At 38.8% G+C, this 20519-nt stretch overlaps 1 protein-coding gene across 4 annotated transcripts in view; it reads left to right on the forward strand.

The window, feature by feature from the left end:
• npas3 (neuronal PAS domain protein 3) overlaps positions 1-20519 on the forward strand; it is a 295848-nt gene that overhangs the window by 19243 nt on the left and 256086 nt on the right. The window contains exon 2 of one of the 4 annotated variants that reach the window (XM_079634098.1): positions 14038-14109. The exons of the other annotated variants lie outside the window; for them this stretch is intronic. Within the exon in view, the coding sequence (XP_079490224.1) occupies positions 14038-14109 (72 nt within the window). The remainder of the gene's footprint in view (positions 1-14037; positions 14110-20519) is intronic. 4 annotated transcript variants of the gene reach the window in all.

A 20519-nucleotide genomic window follows, 5' to 3' on the forward strand; every position in this document is an offset into this window, starting at 1 on the left:
GGGCACCTTGTCAGTTAAAATGAAAATTCTTAGCCGGATGATAGCTTCATATTAATGCCTGTTTTATGGATTGGAGCAAGTTGTCTGAACAAGATGAATGTGGGTGATGAGAGGAGAGATACAAAATAAAACGGCTCCTCTACCTTCATCAGGACCTTTGGGTGTGGATTGTCACACGGGACGAAAGACACACGCTCTTTCCTGTCTGTATGGAGCGTAACAGGCGGGTTCCGGAAGTACAACTATGTTCTCCATAGGGGTATTGATTTTTAGCAGTATCCTCTCAAGACAGGATGTAGTGTACCTTAAGCTTAGAGTAAGAGGATGTTAAATGATTGTGTATGCGACGCGTCTATATACGCCACATGTCAGTGTGATTTCTATGTTTAATAGACACATTTCCAGTGAAGAACTACAGTATCCGATATCCAGAGAAAACACTGTTACCGTGGAAACGGAGATTTCTGCTAAAGAGCTCAGCAATGACTGCCCAATTCCATAAAGCATTGTGATTGATACTTTACACTTCTCTGTTTTATTATCAATATTCCTTATTTTTATTATTATTATTGTACTTTCTAACTTTCTATGTGTTTGTGTGTGTGCATATATATATATATATATATATATATATATATATATATATATATATATATATATATATATATATATATATATATATATATACACATACACAGACAGACAGACATGCACACACACACACACACACACACACACATATATATTAATGGATATAAATATAATAATATATACACACATATATATATTATGTAAACAAAAACTTTTATGCGAGATGCGATTAATTGCATTAATTAATCGATTAATAAATCGATTTGACATCACTAATATATATAGCAGAGCAGAGCAGTAAATCATATTAGAATAATTTCTGAAGGATCATGTGACACTGAAGACTGGAGTAATGATGCTGAAAATTCAGATTTGATCACAGGAATAAATTACATTTTGAATTATATTAAACTAAAAAACAGTTATTTTAATTTGCAATAATATTTCAGAATATAATTTTATTTTTCTCTATTGTTGATCAACTTTTGACTGACTGAAATTTCAAATGTTGTGATTTTATCTCTGAGCATATTTTGATTTGTGGCTTTGAATACTTTTTTTGAAGATGTTTTACAAATCCCAGTGGAGAAAAGGAATGAGAAAAACACTTCCTGGAACCAAGATAGCTGAAAATCGAGGCGGTCACTGTTGCAACTGTACAGGCAGTGGACGTTTCCCGACCGTCATTTAATGCAGCGTTGTGTGGCGGAGTGCAAGTCCTTTACATGTGGCCGTTTCATCAGCATCTATTGCCGTTAGAAGTCCATTTCCCTCCTTTTCTGGCACGTCCATTCTCTTTTATGCGCTCTTTCTGGGTGTTTCTCTCCGTTTCTCTCATTTGGCTGTGGCTGAAAGCGTTAAAAGTGTTGTTCTCTCTGAGGTCTGTCCCCGACTGGCTCCCTCTCAAAGCTTTAGCGATCTGTTCAGACACATTCAATTCACACAAGCTCAGTGTGCTGTCAAAGCAATGATATTGATTCAGTGGAAAAAGAGAGAAAAATCTAGCTCTTTTTCCTCCCGCTAATTTTAATGTTTACATCTCGTTTTAATCCTCATGTCTTTTTTTGAAATGGAATCCATCCATCCATTTCTCCCCAAACAAATCGGTAATTACGTGGCCGTGACATGAAATGGACCTGCAGTGAGCAGACACATGAAAGAGGGCTTGGACATGACCACAGCGAGAGGTCTTTGAGAGGAAAAAGAGACAACTTGAATGTAGAGAGGGAGGGCTGAGAGCAGAGGGCACGAGAAATAGAGACAGAGAGAGGATTTCAAGCCTTGGCTGGTTGCTAGTGGCCATGAGCTGATGTATTTCAGCATCACAGCACAGCAGGCTTTACATTCAGCTGACGTGTTTGAGGTAAACATTGCTGCGTATGCTTTTAGGGCCAGAACATTAATATTTTTTGCATTACAGTATGTACAGTGCGAGTAGTACAAATAATATTGCATCCCAATGTATTTTTATTTGGGATGCAAAATAAATTGGTCACCATATCTATCCATCAATGTAATTTGAAGTATTTAAAAAACATATATCTGTACAGTATTGGTGTGATATTACCAGAGTAGATGAGATAATACAATATTTTTTCCAGTTTAAGGATGCTTCTTTTTCTATGGCACGTTTAAAAAGTAGCATATTTAATAGCCTAATAGTAGTTTAAAGGGATAGTTCACCTACAAAATGAACATTCTGTCATAATTTACTCACCCTCATGTTGTTCCAAACCTGTAATAGTTTCTGTCTTCTGCTGAACACATAATGCGTTATTTTGAAGAATGTTGGCAACCAAATAGTTGGATGATAGCCATTGACTTCCATAGTATTTTTTCCCCTATGGAAGTCAATGGCTACCGTCAACTGTTTGATTATCAACATTCTTCAAAATATCTTCTTGTGTGGTTAATGAAAGAAATTTATACAGGTTTGTAACAGCATGAGGGTGAGTAAATGATGACAGGATATTTGGGTGAACTAACCCTTTAATAGTAGTATTTTACTTTTACATTGATATTGTATTGGTATGATTTGGCCGATATAGCAGATAATGCCTGATTCAAGCAATGCTGCTTTTCTATGGCAGGTTTCAAATGTATTAAACGGTACACTTTTCTTTAGTACTCCATTTTAAAGTGTTTTGAAGCTTTGTCACTTTAAGCATGTGATTTCACCCAATGTAAATGCTATATCTGTTTTAAAAAGACATTAGATTTATAATATTGACCATTGTTTTCATTTTGGGTATCTGTTGTCGGCCATAATGAAAAAAATGAGTATTAATACTTGTAGTATTGAGGTTATGAAACGGATTTGAAGTGATCTTTACTTTAACACATATTTTGAGCTTTAGTTCACTCAAATAGAGAGAGAAGTTTTGGTGGACCAAAGGCCTGGAGATTTAGAGCAGTTCTCCGAGGGTTTGCTGCTCAGTGCTCGTGTTAATGACGCGTGTGCATGACTGAAAAGTGACGCCAAAGACCTTGGGGTGGGTTTTCGGGCCTTTGTGGAGTCTAATTATTTTTCTCGGGAGCTGATTTTTAACCACACTGCGACTTTATGATGTATGGAGGACAAGCAGCCTAGAATATGTTTTTCTGAAGAGAGCAAATATCCCCATGGAAATCTGTCAAATGACAACATCTTTCAAGGAATTCTATTACAGTGCGTGCGTGAAAACCCACACGTTTCCAGCAGTGATTGCAACTGATGATGTCACTTCCTCCTAACCTTCATAACTGCAGTCTCATTGTCGTGGATAAAATGCGCCACAGCCCTTGTTCGCCACTTGAAACACATGCGATATCGTCTCCGTCTCACCACTGTAATCTGTTGTACACATCAGCAACAGAAGGAATTGATCCAATCAAAGCAGTTCATCGGTGATGTCACGCGATCGATCCCTGTTTTCACCCGCTGAGTCTCATCTCGGCTCGTCCCGTCTCTGGCCTACCCTTTCCCACTGTCTGTCATCTACTTCATGCTCACTGCTTTATGTCGTCTGTCTTCCTCTAAATCCCTCTTTCTTCTTCAAACCACTCTGACCTCTCATTTTTCTGCAGCCCATCCATTTGTATTTATTATTTTAGCTTAGGACGGACGTCTCATTGAAATATGGTGTCTGCAGCAGGTCTTTCATGTTGCCCCAGCCCGTGTTTTATCTAAGTAATGTGCGTCTTGTCTTTTGCTTTCTCTGCTTTTCTTTCATGCTGCATTAGACTGAACAAGGACATCCAATGAAAACACACACACATCCAGTGTTCCTGCATGCTCACTCACATCTCTCTTTTAGCATGCACAAATTTAAACATGATTTTAGAAGAAAATGCAACAAGAAGGAAATTATGGCAAGTAATAATAGTTGATATTATAAATCTATACTGATTCTATATCTATACCATTATATAAAATATCTCCAATTTTTAATACAAGATATTGTTCAAACCAATTACTACGTTTATTTAAATTCTGCCGTAGAAGTAGAATATACTGTAAGAACTAGGAATGCACTCAAATACAAATTCTGGACCAAAACTAAAAAATCTGAATTCACTTGGCCGAAAACCGAAACTGAAATTAAATTGATAATCAATTACTTATTCTAACTTTATTTAATAATCAACACTCAAATAGCTAAAACTGAGTTGCACAAACATTTCAATTGGACACAAGGCAGTTTATATAAACTTTATAATAACAGAATTGTTTCTACTCCAGTTTCATGGCGAAATATAAACATTTAAGCGACAATAAACTGAAATAACTTGTTTCCATGACAGATTTATTCAAACGTACATTAAATAATGAAGGCATCACCAACAGGTTAAGTAAAACATATAATTAATATGTAATACAGAGCATATATTTAGCAAACTAACTAATGAGTTAGTGGACATCGAATTGCGTTCTTGAGGTTAACAAGTGACATTGTATAGCCTACAATCTGCTTTATTGTCTTTCCTCGGTTGAAACACTGATTGAGCGATTACTTGAGACAGGATTCATTTTGGTTAGTTGTAATGTATCTTTTAACATACCTTCTGGTGTTCACTGTTCAGCCATGTTTATTTTGTGCTGTAACTAGTAGTAAAGATGAAGAGATGATCTGGTAATCTGCTGCTTGAACTGAGGTGTGTTACGCCGTATTAAAGAATGCCAAAACAACATTTATTGTTTGAATTTCGTAATAAATCAACAGAATTTTAAAGTTGAGACTTTGCTTCATAATAAAAGTAAAAAAGCACAAAGCTTTTTGTGATTATTGGATTGCAGGCACACTACACATTTAGTGAAGTTTTGTTTAAGCTGCGCATCAACAGAAAACGGCACAGACTAAAAGATTTTAAATTTAAGAAACCATATAATTACCGATAAAAACTGTCATTCCAGAACTAGTGTTCACACAGCTGACATGCATGATTGTTGTAGCTTATTCACGTTGTGTGCACGAAATAGGCGGAAGAGCTAACGAAACGTGTGTTTCAGTCACCGCATTTCCATTAGCCTTTAAATTGCGCAAATTGAAATTGCGAATTGAAAATGCACTCAATGGAAACACGTCAATTTCACAAAAACTCCCATTTATCGCAAAAAAAGTTTACGCTCGCATGAGGTGGTTTTTCAGGCAGAATATGAGATATGAGAGTTATTTATTAAATTCATAAAAGACAAAAGAATTACCGGAATACTGGATTCTAAACCTCAAAGAAATGCCACAATCAAGACCCTGAAGCAGAAATGAGGGAGAAACACCCAGAAACACTCACAAGTATAACGGTCTTTCCTTGCCATTAATGATTGGATAACACACCTTCGTCTCCTTTGATTAATAATAATGGCCAGTGCGGCGGCTGGGATATACATAAACCTACCAACGTCCGTTGCCATGATTTTTGGAACGACTTATCGCGAGAAGAAAAAAATACGTTTTCATTTCGTAATCCTTTTTGTCGTCATTTTAGAAAAAAATCACAAAAATCCAATATCGGGATGTCATACCGATAATTGTCTGAAAGAACTGCAATATTGATTGGTACTGATATGTGAGACAGAAGGTGGACACATGTATGTCACCTTTGAAACCATCCACCTCTTTTCTGTCTGTTGTTCTTATGAAGGGTCTTGTTCAGTTCCTTCCTACTGTCCACAGGCCCATGTGATCCGAGCGAAGGGGAAGCTGTCAGCATGTCTGATGCATGTCAGAGGCAGAGGCCGAACGATGGAGGCTCTCCTCTCATCCATCTGGCCGGCTGTATGTATATAGGTCAAAGACAATGGAGCGTAGAGAGAGAGAACTTGGCCACTGATAAAGTGCGGCTGAAAATTAAATGTTAGCGCGTTGTGGTATCATAGAAAATGACAAATGACATGTGGTAATGGTCTCAAGCCGATAGCAAGGCCTGTTTCCCGGCCACATTAATTCCAGCAGGCAGGTCCAGGCCGCGTCTCGTGTTCTGTTCGGTGTGACCTGCGCTGGAGGTTCTGTAATAGACCGAGAGACTGCAGAGAAAAGCCAGAGGAGTTGGAAGATAAAGAGGCAAACTTTAAGAGGAAGGAGCAGATAAAATTCCTATTTATTTACATTTAAATAACTGTTTTTTTTCCCCACAGTGCCTCTCTTGGGTTTTAGAGTGGTTCTGTACTTTTTTCTTCCCCCCCACCCTCACTTTTTGTATTTATTTTCAAGAATACATAACGTTTAGTAAGGAGTGACACTGTTCTGGTGAAGCTGGTGGTAGTCTTAAAGTCTGATCCTCATAGCAGGTATTTTTGACCAAGAACCGCCACTTAGACAGGAAATAGCCGTCTGACCAACATGCACAGTGTCTAGCCATAGTATGCTTGGGTGGTATGACTGTACATGCAGTGTAATGCTAAAAATGTGTCAACAGGTACTGATTCTGCTATAGGCCTACTGTATTTGTGGTGCGATTTTTAAAACTCTCACACCAAGCAGAAAACTATATACTGCTCTGAAAACCATGTCGAACAGATAAATGATTTCAGTCTAGACAAGTTTGATCATACTGGAAGCATCTTAGTTTTGTAACTGTTGGTTATAATGTACTAATGTATATTCCTACTTGGAAAATTGTATCCAGTTGTATTTATAAAGCTTTACATTTTTTGTGTCTTTGTTTAAAGTAACAATATGTAATTGTTTTTTGCCGCTAGGGGTCGCTAACCTCTTACAATAACAAAGGCGTAGCTTGATGATGCAAAATTTCCTGCGGAATTATGGAACTTGTCGTCAAGCCGATGGATCTAATAATGTTTATGGATCAGTGAATACATTGATGTTTTTGTCATGACTGTGGTATGAAGCAGGGCGCGATTGCTAATAAGAGACAGATTTCAGCGCCACATTCGAATCCCGCGAGGCTCGCGGATATAAAGGAATAAGGAGGTTAATCTACCGAACTACCCGCAAGTGCTGAATTAATACTCCTTTTTTCACAAAGTCTGCTTGCCATGGTCCATAATGTTTGAACAAAACAAAAACAGCGTGCAGCTAGACGTTAGCAGTTGTCCACGTCTGTCACCATGGTTACTATGGCAGTACTTGAGCGGAAACCAGGGATAACGCGGATATTATGTCAGTGACGAGTGAACAGGTTTTCAGGGACGGCCAATTATGTAAAATAATTTCTCTGAAATTAAAGATCTTTGGGAACTTTTGGGATATTGTAAGTACACAAGGAATATATCACACTGTGCGAGTGATTTTGGGATATTTTATTACAAAATTCTTACATATTGTACCTTTAAGTGTTAAATAAAGCGAGATGCAGATGACTTTTCATTAATTTGTCATTCAATAATCATATTTTTGTTATATATATATATATATATATATATATATATATATATATAAAAATTAATTAATTATTTAATAAAATATCATTTAATTTGTTATATTTATTAATATTACAATTCATTATAAAAAATATTATACATATTGTTAAAACTATAAATAAAATGGGTTTAAATTAGAGTTAAAGGTAGGGTTGGTAATCCTGTTCAGAAACATTTTTTTTTATACTGGGTGAAATGGTCCTTCCATTCTGATAGTAGTCAATACATTATGTGTTCAGAAAAAGGAATGAAACAAATCTGACCTCTGTAGCAGCTGTAGGACAGTAAAAACTCTGACCAATCACTGCCATTCGGTGCGAATGTAAAGAACCAATCAGATGCCTTCATGTCTCGTGCCCGAGCACCACTGCGTGCACAGCAGTGATGCGCGGGTCAATGTATAAACAACCCGCACCCGACCGCCGTTTTCAACTAACCCGCCCGCAACTCGGACCGCAAAAAAAAAGAAAGAAAATATTGTACCTGACCCGCGTTTTTTAAAGTAGCTATAGTAAATGCTCATCGCGTCATGGGCCATAGACGGAGGAACTAGGGGTGCGCATTTTTCAGAATGCTGTATGATATAGCCTAGTGTTCTGTAATAAAGGCTTGATTTATTCATTTATTTCGTTTCATTTTCTTAACAAGTGTGCGTCTCTCCCCTGACTTTCCCAACAAAAATCCCGCCCCCTCTCAGCAAATAGGCTACATAAAACTGACATTACTGAGCTATATGCGTTTAAAAGTAGCCTATTAAAATGGCACAATGGCATTGCTCAGTTCAATGCGTTGGGAAATCGGCATTTTGTCCTGCGTCAGCTTTTATTCAAAAGTTAATAACGCGCTCAACATTCAAAAGGTAAATAAGGATTTCCCGCTGTCATCTGCAGACTGAGCTCGTGCGTCATCCTCGCGCATTCAGACAATAAAGTGTAGACCTATGTATTTCATAGAACATTGTGTCTAGTACTATATAAATTACAAAGGTAAACGACCCGACCGACCGCGACCCGAATATCATTAAAAATATTTTTGGATGACTCGTAACCGCGGGCGCAGGCACCCGCTCATTTTGGATCAACCCGCGCATCACTGGTATGTACATGCAGCTGACTCCAAATGTGGATGCGCGTTCATGTTTGTGGGGGGGCGTAGCTTTGGACGGAGCACTGACAGGAGGGGGCGGAGCTTAGAAGAGGTGCCACTTTCAAATCTGGCTAGCTCTCCAACATTACCTACTCTAGCTTTAATATAACTAAATTGTAACATGTTTACAAACTACTACTAGAGTGGTGCTTGTATGACGTCAGAACCCAGAAGTCTAATTCGCCGCTGGTTACTTCAATTTATGAGTAAAATCAGGTCTGTGGAAAACATACCTTGACGATACTTTACATTTTGTTCTACAAAGTAAGTTACACACACCCATACCTAGAATTAACTAGAATTTTTAAGCAGTTATGTTTATTTTCGAAAACGTATGTTTTTAATAAGTAACCTTGATAAGACAGCTTGGAGTGTGAGTGTGTGCAGTTTAAATTGTAAAACACAACGTCAAAGTATTGTCAAGTTAGACTTCCTGGTTCTGACGTCATACTTGCACCACTCTATTGTTTAAACAGATGTTTTCCAGTATACATCAAAGATTCAGTGCCAAGAACAGTCAGTGCCAAAAACAGTCAGATTGGAGCTTGCTATTTTTTATGAAAGCTCTTTTCAGTTTTGTGTACAATATGCTTCAAAAGGCCTGTTAACCGTCTGTCTGAGGCAGAGACTAAGCTCTACTATTATCTCACTTTCAGCAAGTTCACGAAAAAGGTTTCGTGAAAAAAGGAAACATCTCTCCAATTCACTGCTGGAGAACACGGCACAAGTGCGTGTCAGCTGGTACGCTGGGTTTGGTGAAGGTTCCTGGCATCTCAGAAATCACCACAATAAGAGCAGCAGGTTTATCAATTTGAGCTGGCCAACTGCACAGCTAAATGTATGTGAAAGTTAACAAATCCCTGAGGTAAATTGAGCCAGATTTCAGCTGTCTGTGTGAGACTACTGAGGTGCGACATGCTGGATTGAACCTAATGCCTGAGGCTAGTGCAATCAAACCGACAGTTGAAGACTCTCCAGTTCCCAGCTGGGGAGAATCTCAACCGCACGGCAAATGACTCACCTCAGAGCTGGGGGAGGAAGATGTGGTGACATTGTTTTTATCGACTATTAAAGCACTCTACCAGTGATAGCATTTATATTTTCTTATGTGCTAGAATTGAGGCTACGGTAGCAATAGCAATGCCAGTTTACATGCTAGTATCAGTATGCTGGATCAAGACATTCCAAATCATATTATGTTAATGATGGTTTGCCAAAGGTGGAAAATTGAGGTAATCAGTTACATCAAAATGTCAGAAATTCAAAAAGAAAATAAGATTTTAAGTAAGCAGAACTGGCATATTTTAATTTTGTACTCATACACTTTAATTGCTCTTAACTTGAAATATTTGAGTAAGCTAATTTATACATTTAACTTAAAATTATCATGTAATCTCTCAATTTAAATATTTTTAGTCGTGGAAAAGCTTTAACTAGCTAATTCAGTAAATGCTAACTTGCTAATTGGTAACACAATGCTCTGATAGTATTAGCCTAGCAAAATGAATTGGGCAATATAGAACATTTAACATATGCCTATTCTCAAGCCAAGTTCATGCATCTACCCCCCACAGAAACTCTTCTAAATTAGCTTAGCAACACTACTAAATCTCCACTTAACGTTTATCTTGCACAAAAAACATTATATAGCATTTACATATAAACATAATTAATATTTTAGCATTTAATCTCCCTTTCGAGTGTCATGGCAAAGAATGCTGGGATATAGAAATCCCATCCCAGTTTCAGATAAATTCAAGTTTGTCTAAATTAAAAGAAACAAGCTCATAAAACTCAAAACAATGAAACATTCAGATTACTTAAAATGTGTCAGTTTTGTGAACTCAAAAGAAAAAGAAAGTTAATTTGATTGAACTAATTTGTTTAATTTAAGTTTACACTACTCAAACCAATTAATAAATTTTGAGAATTAGCTGCATTATCTTCTGTGCATTTTCAACCCGTTTTTTCTTCTAATAGTGCTAAGTTTTGCTAATATTGACAGTCTTATGTTCACTATAGTTCTTACTCTTATTATGAATATTAATGTCACAGAAAAATAATAGTTTGTGACGGTTCTTTTTACTTTTGTAGAAAAAGTAAAAAGCAGTTTTTAAATGGATGAAAATGCTAAGCAACAGAAACAAAAGTTTAAACCAGCCTAAAGTAGTTTGTTGGTCTTTCAGACTGTCCTATGTGGATATTCTTGCCTGTTTTGGAGGGTTTTAGAGGGTTTTAGTGTAATTGACTGTCATGTTGTCAGGATATAGAATCAGTGACCAGTTAAAACCAGGTGAACACAAAACTAAACCAGCTTAAATGAGCAAAGGTGTTCCAATAAAGCCAAACTAGCTTTAGTCTGAGATGTTCTTTTCAGCATTGTGCATTGTCGGATTATACATTAAACAAGTGGGATGTTTTTACTCGCTCACAATTGTTTCCATGTGGAATAAAACAACAATCAGTGTTTTACCCAGCCAGGAGTACTTGATACCAAATGGTACTTGGAAAGATTTTAATTTAGCTTTTTTAAACCTATGAAAAGAAGTGTAAGATAAAAAATTGTAGGCCTGTCAAAAAGTTAAAATGATCGCAATTATCTTATTGTAGTGAATGTCTTTGCATTGAGTTCCTTTTTAAGGAAATCTAGCATTATGTGAGAAGCACATTTGAGTTTTGGTGTCAATGAAGAGGTACTAGAGCCTTACTTATAGGGCTGCAGGGGCACATTAGACAAAAAAGGTTAGGAAACACTATTATAGACCCATCAGTAGCAAAGCGGCAGAACCGGGAGAGCGATTCACACGCCTCTCTCGGCAGGAACTCGCTCAGTCTGTCCGTAATGCGTGTCTGTGAGGGGGTAACGTGTGTCCTCCCCTGTGGTTGACTTGTGTGGTGATGCATTTGTTAGCGACGTGAAACAGCAGCAATGACAAGCACATTTCCTCTGTGCACGTCTCTGCCAAGCGCGGGCCTGGATGTTCCTTCCTGAGTGACTGTGTAAAGTATTGACATCAGCTGAATAAATAAACATAAGCTGGGACTTCACTCCCGGCCGCTCGGATGGACAGAGAAACAGACATGCCGCTCTACGGTAACAGCCCCCTCCCTGCCTTTCTCGCCGTAACCACGCATTTACAGACAGCACAAACAAGGGCTCTCTAATCCCCGACCTCAGCGCAGGATATTTATCTTAGCCGCTAAATAAATTGATTAGAAAGCAGGAGTGAGGAGACTCGTCCATCAGGCGGATGTTTCAGGGGGAACTGCATTAGGGTGCCGGCTAGAGGACATTGCTCTGACCGACCCTCCCCCTCCTTCCCGATATCCGTTCCTCCTCCACCATCATGCCGATCTCTTCTTCCTCTCCCATCGGAGACTGTGACATAGCTCCAGTGTTTCTCCGGACACCTGCTTGCCTCCCTTTTGCATATGTACACAATATACTTAATGGGTCACCAGCTCTGGCAGAAAGAGCTGATTTTCAGAGGGGGGCGGCGGTGGAAAGTGGGTTTTTTCGGAGGCCTCGAGTTAGCTGGTCTCTTTTCAGATAATTCAGAGACAAAAGGGGCTGATTTCAGCCCGCATTCTCCACCAAGTAGGCTGTGCGCATTTCCATTTTTTATTTCAACACAAACGCTCCTCTCATCTCTTGTGAAACATTTTCAACCCTCTTGGGAGGCTGTAGCGCATTGCCAGAGTTTGAAAAAGTTACCCTTCTTTATTGTTTATGAAACTAGCCAAACTCTATTTTTGTGGTTTATATTTAGCGTCAATGTATTTTTCAGCTTGCGTGATCATTCTGGAAACGTTCCCGTAAGGAAATGCTTCCCATATGTTTCTTTGAATTGACTTTTTCCCCCTCAGAATTGGATCTCTAAGCACAATTATTTCCATTTAGCTTCCATTATTGAGTTTATTTGGGGAATTCTTGGGTAAATACCTCTTGACTACTTGAGCTTGTAGTAATTTCTTAAAGTTGCTGGCTGACAATTCATTCAGACTAAAGGAATTCAATAGCTCAGTTTAGGAAGCACTCTCACTCCCTCTCTCTCTCTCCTCTCCAGTCTGCTCTGGAACGCAGAGGAAAGGAAGGTATTTATGGACCGTATTACAAACCTGAAATACACTGGAACAGTGTTATGAGATTTTCTCTCCAAGCACAAGTCCAGCTCCGTAACGGTTTGAGCGTTTGATTTAGAGTCGTGTATTGAGTAGCAACATTTTCCCAACCTTCTTTGGTCGTGCTCGGTCTGCTGTTTGACATCATGTAGCGGGATAGACTCTAAGCACACAAGGCAACCGTGTTTGTTTGTAGGAAAATGTTAAAAGTAACATGGCAGGTTTAATCGCGTCTGTCCTGCGGTCGTTCAGGATCCACTTAGTTAAAGTGACCTAAGCGCGCGCGGGCCGGGAAAACCTCACACGATGGCCGACACGTTTCCCAAATGTGATTTTCCACCCGAGTCACATCGCTCACGCTCTCCTTCCTAAGATTTTATTGGAGCTGAAATCTAATTTATCATAATTCAAACATGATTCAAAGCACATGTCTTTCAGTTGTCTAAGCCATTTGTTTCATTCAAATATTTGCTTTGCTGGAGTTAATCCCACATCCAGTAAATCACATTTCAAAGCTCTGCGGCATTTCAGATGAACGGCATGATGGATGTAGACTGGACGACATGTGTGTGTTTTGATCAGCGATGGGCGCTTTAAGCAGGTGTCAAAACGTTTCTAAACAATGAGCTTGTTTATTCTGATTTACGTTACTAGCAAACAATTTTACAGAATCGAGCAAATTAAGTGATTTACGAGACCAGCTAAATATTTTGCAGAGGACTGTAAGAATCTTATTTGAAACATGCTGGCAATTCGATTTTGTACACTTTTGACAGGCCTGAAGGATGTCCGGTGTCATTTAATGTGTGCTAATGTTATTCTTTTAAATCGTGCCCCCAAATGTCTGCAAATTCATCAGATGTCAGGTTAGCATGCATATCGTTTAGTTTCATTTCCAAAGTTTTATTTGCATAATGATGTTAGCTATATATTTAGTCTAGCTGTCAGCATTCAATACAGGGGAATCTTTAAGCATTTTTTATTAGGAGATTTAAATAAATCGACAGTCTTATAATTGGATATACTATTGTTACTCGCATAACAACCACGCAAATAAAATGGCACACAGGCCTTATATATAAAGATAAATATATTAGCCTCCACGATATCGCTCTGTTTATTCTTGTCTGTCACTTTAAATGTTCGAGCTCTTTACATCAGGATGGATTCTGATTGGCTGTCAATGTTTTTATCATTCATCAGCTGGATAAAAAACGTTCTGAAAGGGACTCCAACGTTTCTCTGTGCCGTTATAGCTGTGGTGTGAACTTTGCTATTCTTTAATATTGAGAACTATTTCTTTATTGTTATCTTTATAGTTATCGTCCTTGGTGTGAACAGGCCTTTACGCATCCAGATTTTGACCCAGAAAGTCTGTCGACGAATCAAAAGTGAGTTCAGCATTTTCATTGTTTAGTTTTGATCACATTAGCGTAATGACGTTCGATAAATAATTGTCCATCATCTGTTGAAATGTAAGGATTTGACTGAAATGAAACCACTAAATTGTCAGGCTCATCGTCAGATATGATGCTTCTAGTGTGTTTAACGTGTGAGTTTAGTCAAACCACACACAGCTCCGTATTAATTTTGAAGCATCTGCATATTATACATTGCTCTCAGCACGGAAGCAGCCGTGAAAGACGAGCGTTTAAACTGCGACGGCGGAGCGGGATCCTGCTATAGCAGAACAAAGGATGGCGTTTCTCTCCCTCTCTGTACTAACAGCATCCTGCACACTGCTCCTCTGTGACTCCAGAGCGAAGGCATTCCCGCTCTGTCATGGGAAAGTGTTCGCGGAGGAAGAGAAGAGCTCTTCCACTCCAAATCTCCTTTTGTCTGAGGACCCTTAATTGGGCCCCTCTTTGAAAACCAAGGTGCTAAAAGAGGGACTTGAAATTTATTTTTCCCCATCAATTAAACAAAATGAACAATATGTTCTCAGAGAAAGAAAATCTCCTCGTCGTCTTGTACACCTGAAAAAAAAGCTTGTCTTTTTACACGCGCGCACACACACACACACACAGAGGCTGTGGGAATTTTCTCGTCTCCCCTAGTGCCGGAGATATTGGTGCCCGTGTAAGAGGGGCCTGTATTTACAAGGCTTAGCGTTGTCGGAGCGGCTGTGGACGGTGGAGATAACCTGACTATTACAAGCTTTGTGTCTGTGCTCAGAGATGGCAGTCAGCTGCCTCTTATTAGGCCAATTTAATTAGACTCATTTCAATAGAATTAATTAGTGCAGTGCCACAAGATTTAAAAAGGAAGGTGATTGAAGTCGTGTGTTTTTTTCCTCGCCTCTATAAAAAGCATTGTTTCATAATTTAATTTCAGAAGTACTTTAATAAGATCTTGGATCTTTTAGCCATGTAGAAAAGCTGTCTGAAACCATTATAAAGGTTTTGCACTCGCATTATTCTCGTAATTGCACCGCATGCTGGTATAAATGTCACAAGTTTTTTTCATTTTAAGTAAAATGTAGAGTTTTTTTATTGGAACTTTTTATATACAGAAGCCCAGTTTTTACAATCCAGTAAAAGAAGCGAGACCAATAGCACGGTTTGCATGATCATTACTGCTAACTAGATTTGCGGTGGTATTTTACGAGATTTCTAGTAAAGAAAAGCAAGTAGTTTGTGAGAAGAAACCTTCATTCTTTTGCAGAGGATTTTAAAGTCATGAAATTAAAATGGACCCAGTTTACTTTTGAATGAATGTCTCTGGAAGTTATGTAATCAAGGCCTTACAGGCAGAGAAAAATCTAACATTTTATTTAAAAAAATATATAAAATTTTAATCCGTAATATAGCACACTTTTCACATTGCAATCACCTTGCTGTTGATATGAATATTTTATCAATATTATTTATATTCCGTTTCATGTTTCAATGCTGTTTGTTGAGTTTTCTCTACAGCAATTTTCTGGGTTCACACAAGTTAAGATCCGCATTTGTTGCATCGATTTATTGGAAAATTAATTTAAAAAGTGGTACATTTCTGGTACACTAAGGCAGTTACTTGACATGTTAACATGTGACTAGTTCTATAGGATAGCTTTCAACTTTGCTGTAATGATGACAAAGATACCACATAGGAAGTTGACCTAACTTCCCTGTTTACATCAAGCTAGCAGGTTTTTTGCCCGACTCTAGAATCAACAGAAGAATATAAATGTCTTTCTATTGTCTGCATATGTTATTTGATGATGAAAAGTGGCCAGAAATAGTCTAAATAAACAACTTAACCTGACAACATGCCTCACTTGATGTACTTGAACACCCACAGATATATAGACTAGACACCCCACCGCGAGTATGCCGATGTTGTCAACTTTATAACACGAATAATAATACAAGTTTTAAGAATTAATGTAAGTGCTTTAACAAAAAAATGACCTTTACGTTTAGGTCTCACTCTAATCGTGATTTTTGCGGTTTTAAATGAAACAAAAAGAGTTGAAATAATTGCATCAAATGCTGTCCAATGAGCTAACGCAGATCATTCCTGAAGTGTTAAATGTCAAGCACATCTTCAGAGGGTAAAGTTGTTTTTTAAAAAGCGTTTGTTGTTTCTGTATAACCGGGCTCTCGAGCGGTTGTGTTTTGTTGCAGTATCAGCGCTGCGGTGAGCTCAGTCTCACTCTTTAGAACCGGCGATAGCAGCTCTGCGGGAACGACAGCACACGTGCTAAAGAAACGCGTCCTCTGCGCTTCATTCTACAAATGTCAACGCTACCAAACAACAAGAGACCCCTCTCTGTCCTGGACATGTGTGTGTGGATGGGATAAACTCCTTTCTGTTTGATTATTCTTTTTTTTTTCTTTTTTCTTTCATCTGATTCGGCAGTACAAGGCCATCCGGCGCTCTGTCAGATATAAATGTTGCTCTTTGATATACACGGGAGTCTAAAAGATGCTGGTATTTGCGACTATAAAATGTCTCATCTCAGCACGGCAGCTTTACGTGTGAAATGTACATCTCTAGAACATTTGATATGGAGATAAGTGGAGAAATTTGAGGAGATTTACATATTCCACTCTTGCTCCGCTCTATGTGGTAGGTAAATTTTTAATCAGTACAGAGGAAAAATTAATTTGCTATCCCAGAAAGGAGGAGCAGTACCAGAGGGATGCTTACAGTTTCATTAGTCGTGTTTTGTCAAAACAGCACCAACTGGCAGAACTAGAGAGAGAGGAAATAATGGGGAGAAAATGCAGGCACCAAATATTCTGTATACAGGAAGTTCATAGTTTGCGAGCAGGAAACCAATGGTGAACGTGGCAATCAGAGTATCGTGAACGCAGTGATGTGAGATGGCTCACGCTGAGTCTACACGGCAAGCGACCAGCTTGAGGCCGTCTGCACTGAAAGCGTGTAAGATGCACGTCACCACAGAATGTTTACTAACCGGGTTACTAGGTTGTGTTAGAAAAGGTACTTGTGCTCAAGCAGAGATGGCTTTTCCAATGGCAATGCCAATAAATAAGTGGATTAAATGATGACTGATACAATTTTTAATGCAGTTTACTAAAGATTTACCAAAATATTTGGAAGCAAATTGTGCATTAAGTATTAAACCAGCTGATTTTGAGCTGACACAGGAGAGAGAGAGAGAGAGAGAGAGAGAGAGAGATAATGCTTATTTTAATTTGCCAAGCAGTAATGGCCAAATATCATTCAAATTATTGGCCCAATGCTAGTTATAACTAAACATTTTTAGAAAAAGATTATTTAGTAGGTCAGAGACCAGAAACTGGTTTTGATTCCAATTTCATTTAATGATTATTGTGCCTTCATGATTTCATTAAGAACTCTTTTAGTTCAGTGAATCAGTAAATTATGGAGCCTCTCCAAACGATTCAGTCAGTGAGTGAGTCATTTAGCTTTTGAATCTTTTTGTCCGATTTACTGTTTTAAATGTCCGAGTCATACAAATACATCTCAATCGAATATATTTATATAGAATAAAATAAATACATTAAATTACTATAAAATAATACAATACAAATATTTACAATAAATATATTAATAATATAATATAATAAACAAGAATGGGGTTTTATCTTGCAGGTATACAGATGTTCAAGAACTATTAATGGTGTCTTGAAAATATTTCAGCTCGAGTATTAAAAATAAATAATAATTAAACCGGTTCTGAATGAGAACCAGTTCTTGTATCCCAACCCTAGTCTCATTGTATCCATCCTGTGAAGGCATGATGTCAGATTTCTGGAAATGCTGCAGCACCTGCACCATCTCTCATCTCTCTCTTTCTCTCTCTCGCTCTGTTGTGTTCCTGCTTTCAGGCGAAACTTTGCCTGGAGAATTTTAGATGTGAATCGCATCGATATCCTCTCGGAGAGTTTGATTAATTATATAAGGCACCGTTCAGGGACGCGTTCCCGCAACCTGTTTAACTCGGAGGGAATTCGGCATGCAGACAGATGGAGGGAGTGATGGAGGGGAAGAGAAAGGCGTTCTTGCCAAACCTCTGCTGAGGGGGAAACAATTTAGAGTGTTAGCAACTGCCTGATAAGAGGTTAACAATAGTGCGAGCTTTCCTTCTCTTCTCTCAGAGCCGTGCGGGACCATAGGGAGGAATCCAGCAGCACCGCCTGACAATCACCCGCTCTAATGTATTCATATATGGAGACACGGGAGCGTTCGCACGCCGCTTTACTGAAGTGCTCCATGAGAACGTGCGGAGTTTGTTTCTAGGGAGTGGAATAAAATGTTAAAAAGAGATGAATAACAAAGTAAAGAGCAAAATGAAAGTTTCCTTAAAAGTCTTTTGGGCCTCTGCGGTGCGTATTTGCTAAAGAAACGCTCGCTGGCAGCGCATCAAACGGCAGCTTTCTAAATTGACTGCACCGTTTTTGGAGTGCGCTAACTTTGCAGAGACGTATTCTTGGTCACTGTTCTTAAAGGCAACATGAAATTGACTCTGTTCCCATTATTGTTTGTTTTCATAATCTTTCATCAAAAAGTAATTACTTACTCCTTCTCTGAAACAGCTTTTCCTTTCTGCTGACATAGCCAAATCTGCTGGGGTGTGAAAAAGAATATTAAACTAGATTTTAATGTTTTTTTTTGTGTGAAAAAAAGAAGTAAATATTACATGCCCGTGCAAAAGTCGAAACCACAGTGGGTTGTCGGTGTTGCTAAGGTGTTCAAGTGGATTGATACAGAATATTTATCGCATAACGGTCTACTGCATTCTTAACTCTTTAAACCGCCAGCGTTTTAAAAAAAAAGTTGCCCACCAACATTTTTGATTCAAGTTTCATGGCCCCCAGAATATTTGTTGTATGAATATCTGAACATGCAGTATATATAAAAAAAGAATGTGGGTAAGTTTCATAAAAAAATAAAAATTTTGAGCAAAAAGCTTAGAAAACCGCGCTTTTGTCAAAGACTATCTAGATCGGATTCAGAAAGATGATCAAAACATAGATTGAGATTGAGGTTGCACAGTCCTGTACCTCATCCTGGGTCAACATTTTATTCGGTAATGTTAGGCAGTTTTGATTTATGTGCTGTTTAATATTGAAAATCGTGTTCTTTTACATATGCATCTCCCTACAATCACTGTTTCTGCGTCTTCTTCTTTTGATCAGGAGATTCAGTACTCTTTCAGAAGATGTGTCATAGCGCCCCCTAGCCTGTAACAGTGAAAACACGGAAAGCCCGAAAATTCCGTCAATGGCGGGGAAGCGTTTTCTCATAAATGACGGAAAATTCCGTCAATGGCGGGGAAAGAGTTAACTTTTGACATCCATGGAACATTTCCAATCACTCAAATGGAAAGGTTCTTTAGATTATTAAAATGGTCTTCACTTTTAGAAAAAAAAAATCTGTTCACTGAAAATATCTTTGTGGAACCAAACCTTTAATTTTAAGAGTGTAGTTTTCAGTTATCCAGTTAAATGCATGAAATCAAGTCCTGTCTGTCATTTCCCCCCCCCCCCCCCCCTTAAATGCTTTATATTATGCAGGGAAAATGCATTGCGAAAGCTGTCTCATGTTGTCTTTAAGCCGTAACTGATATCATTTCCACATAGAGGTCCTCAGACATCCACACACACTTGTACATGTACACACAGGCCATGCAGTCAGTAGACTCCCTGAAGTACAGGCCAGCTAGCGCAGATGTCCGGCCTGTTTGAGTGGCAGTGAGATGGAGCGTGTCCGACCTCTCCGTCTGTCTCCAAAAGACCATTCCCCACCCCCCTCAGATCAGCACGGCTGGCCCCGGCCCCTGTGCGGCTTCAGCTAATGCTGAAACCGAGGCCCCGGGCCTGAGTTCTCACCAGGGGCCCGCGGTGGAGCTTCCCTGACAGACTGCAAAGTACCTGCGAATGGAGTGCTTCATTCACTCAAAGAGGCCGACCCCATGATTGCCTTTGAGTGAATTTGCCGGGCAATGGGAATTTAGTACAGTAGATTTGCACTTCGGGCTCATAGCTGAGGAAAGAGATAAAAAAGGTTGTGTAGTAGGTTATAGAGTATTTTTCACCTCTACTCTAGACTTCATGAAGCTAATGTGGCCCTTTGCATATAGCTTTCAGTCAGTTGTCAGGTTTTTATTGGATTCTACTTTGTGGGATTCTTCTTGGTGAAGAGTGTTCAAAAGCCCTCAGGCACTGAGTCTAGCAACAGGAATACACTTGTGTGAGGCCGTCAGCTGATTGGCTGACAGGTCGAAGCATCTCTCATTGCACCCAGTGAGACTTTAGGGAGAGAAGCTTCCTGTGCATGAGAGGCTTCTTGCATAATAGCCTCTCTGTTAGTTCATGCATGT

Source organism: Phoxinus phoxinus (genome assembly GCF_949152265.1).
Source record: "Phoxinus phoxinus genome assembly, chromosome: 13".
In the NCBI taxonomy this organism is placed as follows: domain Eukaryota; kingdom Metazoa; phylum Chordata; class Actinopteri; order Cypriniformes; family Leuciscidae; genus Phoxinus; species Phoxinus phoxinus.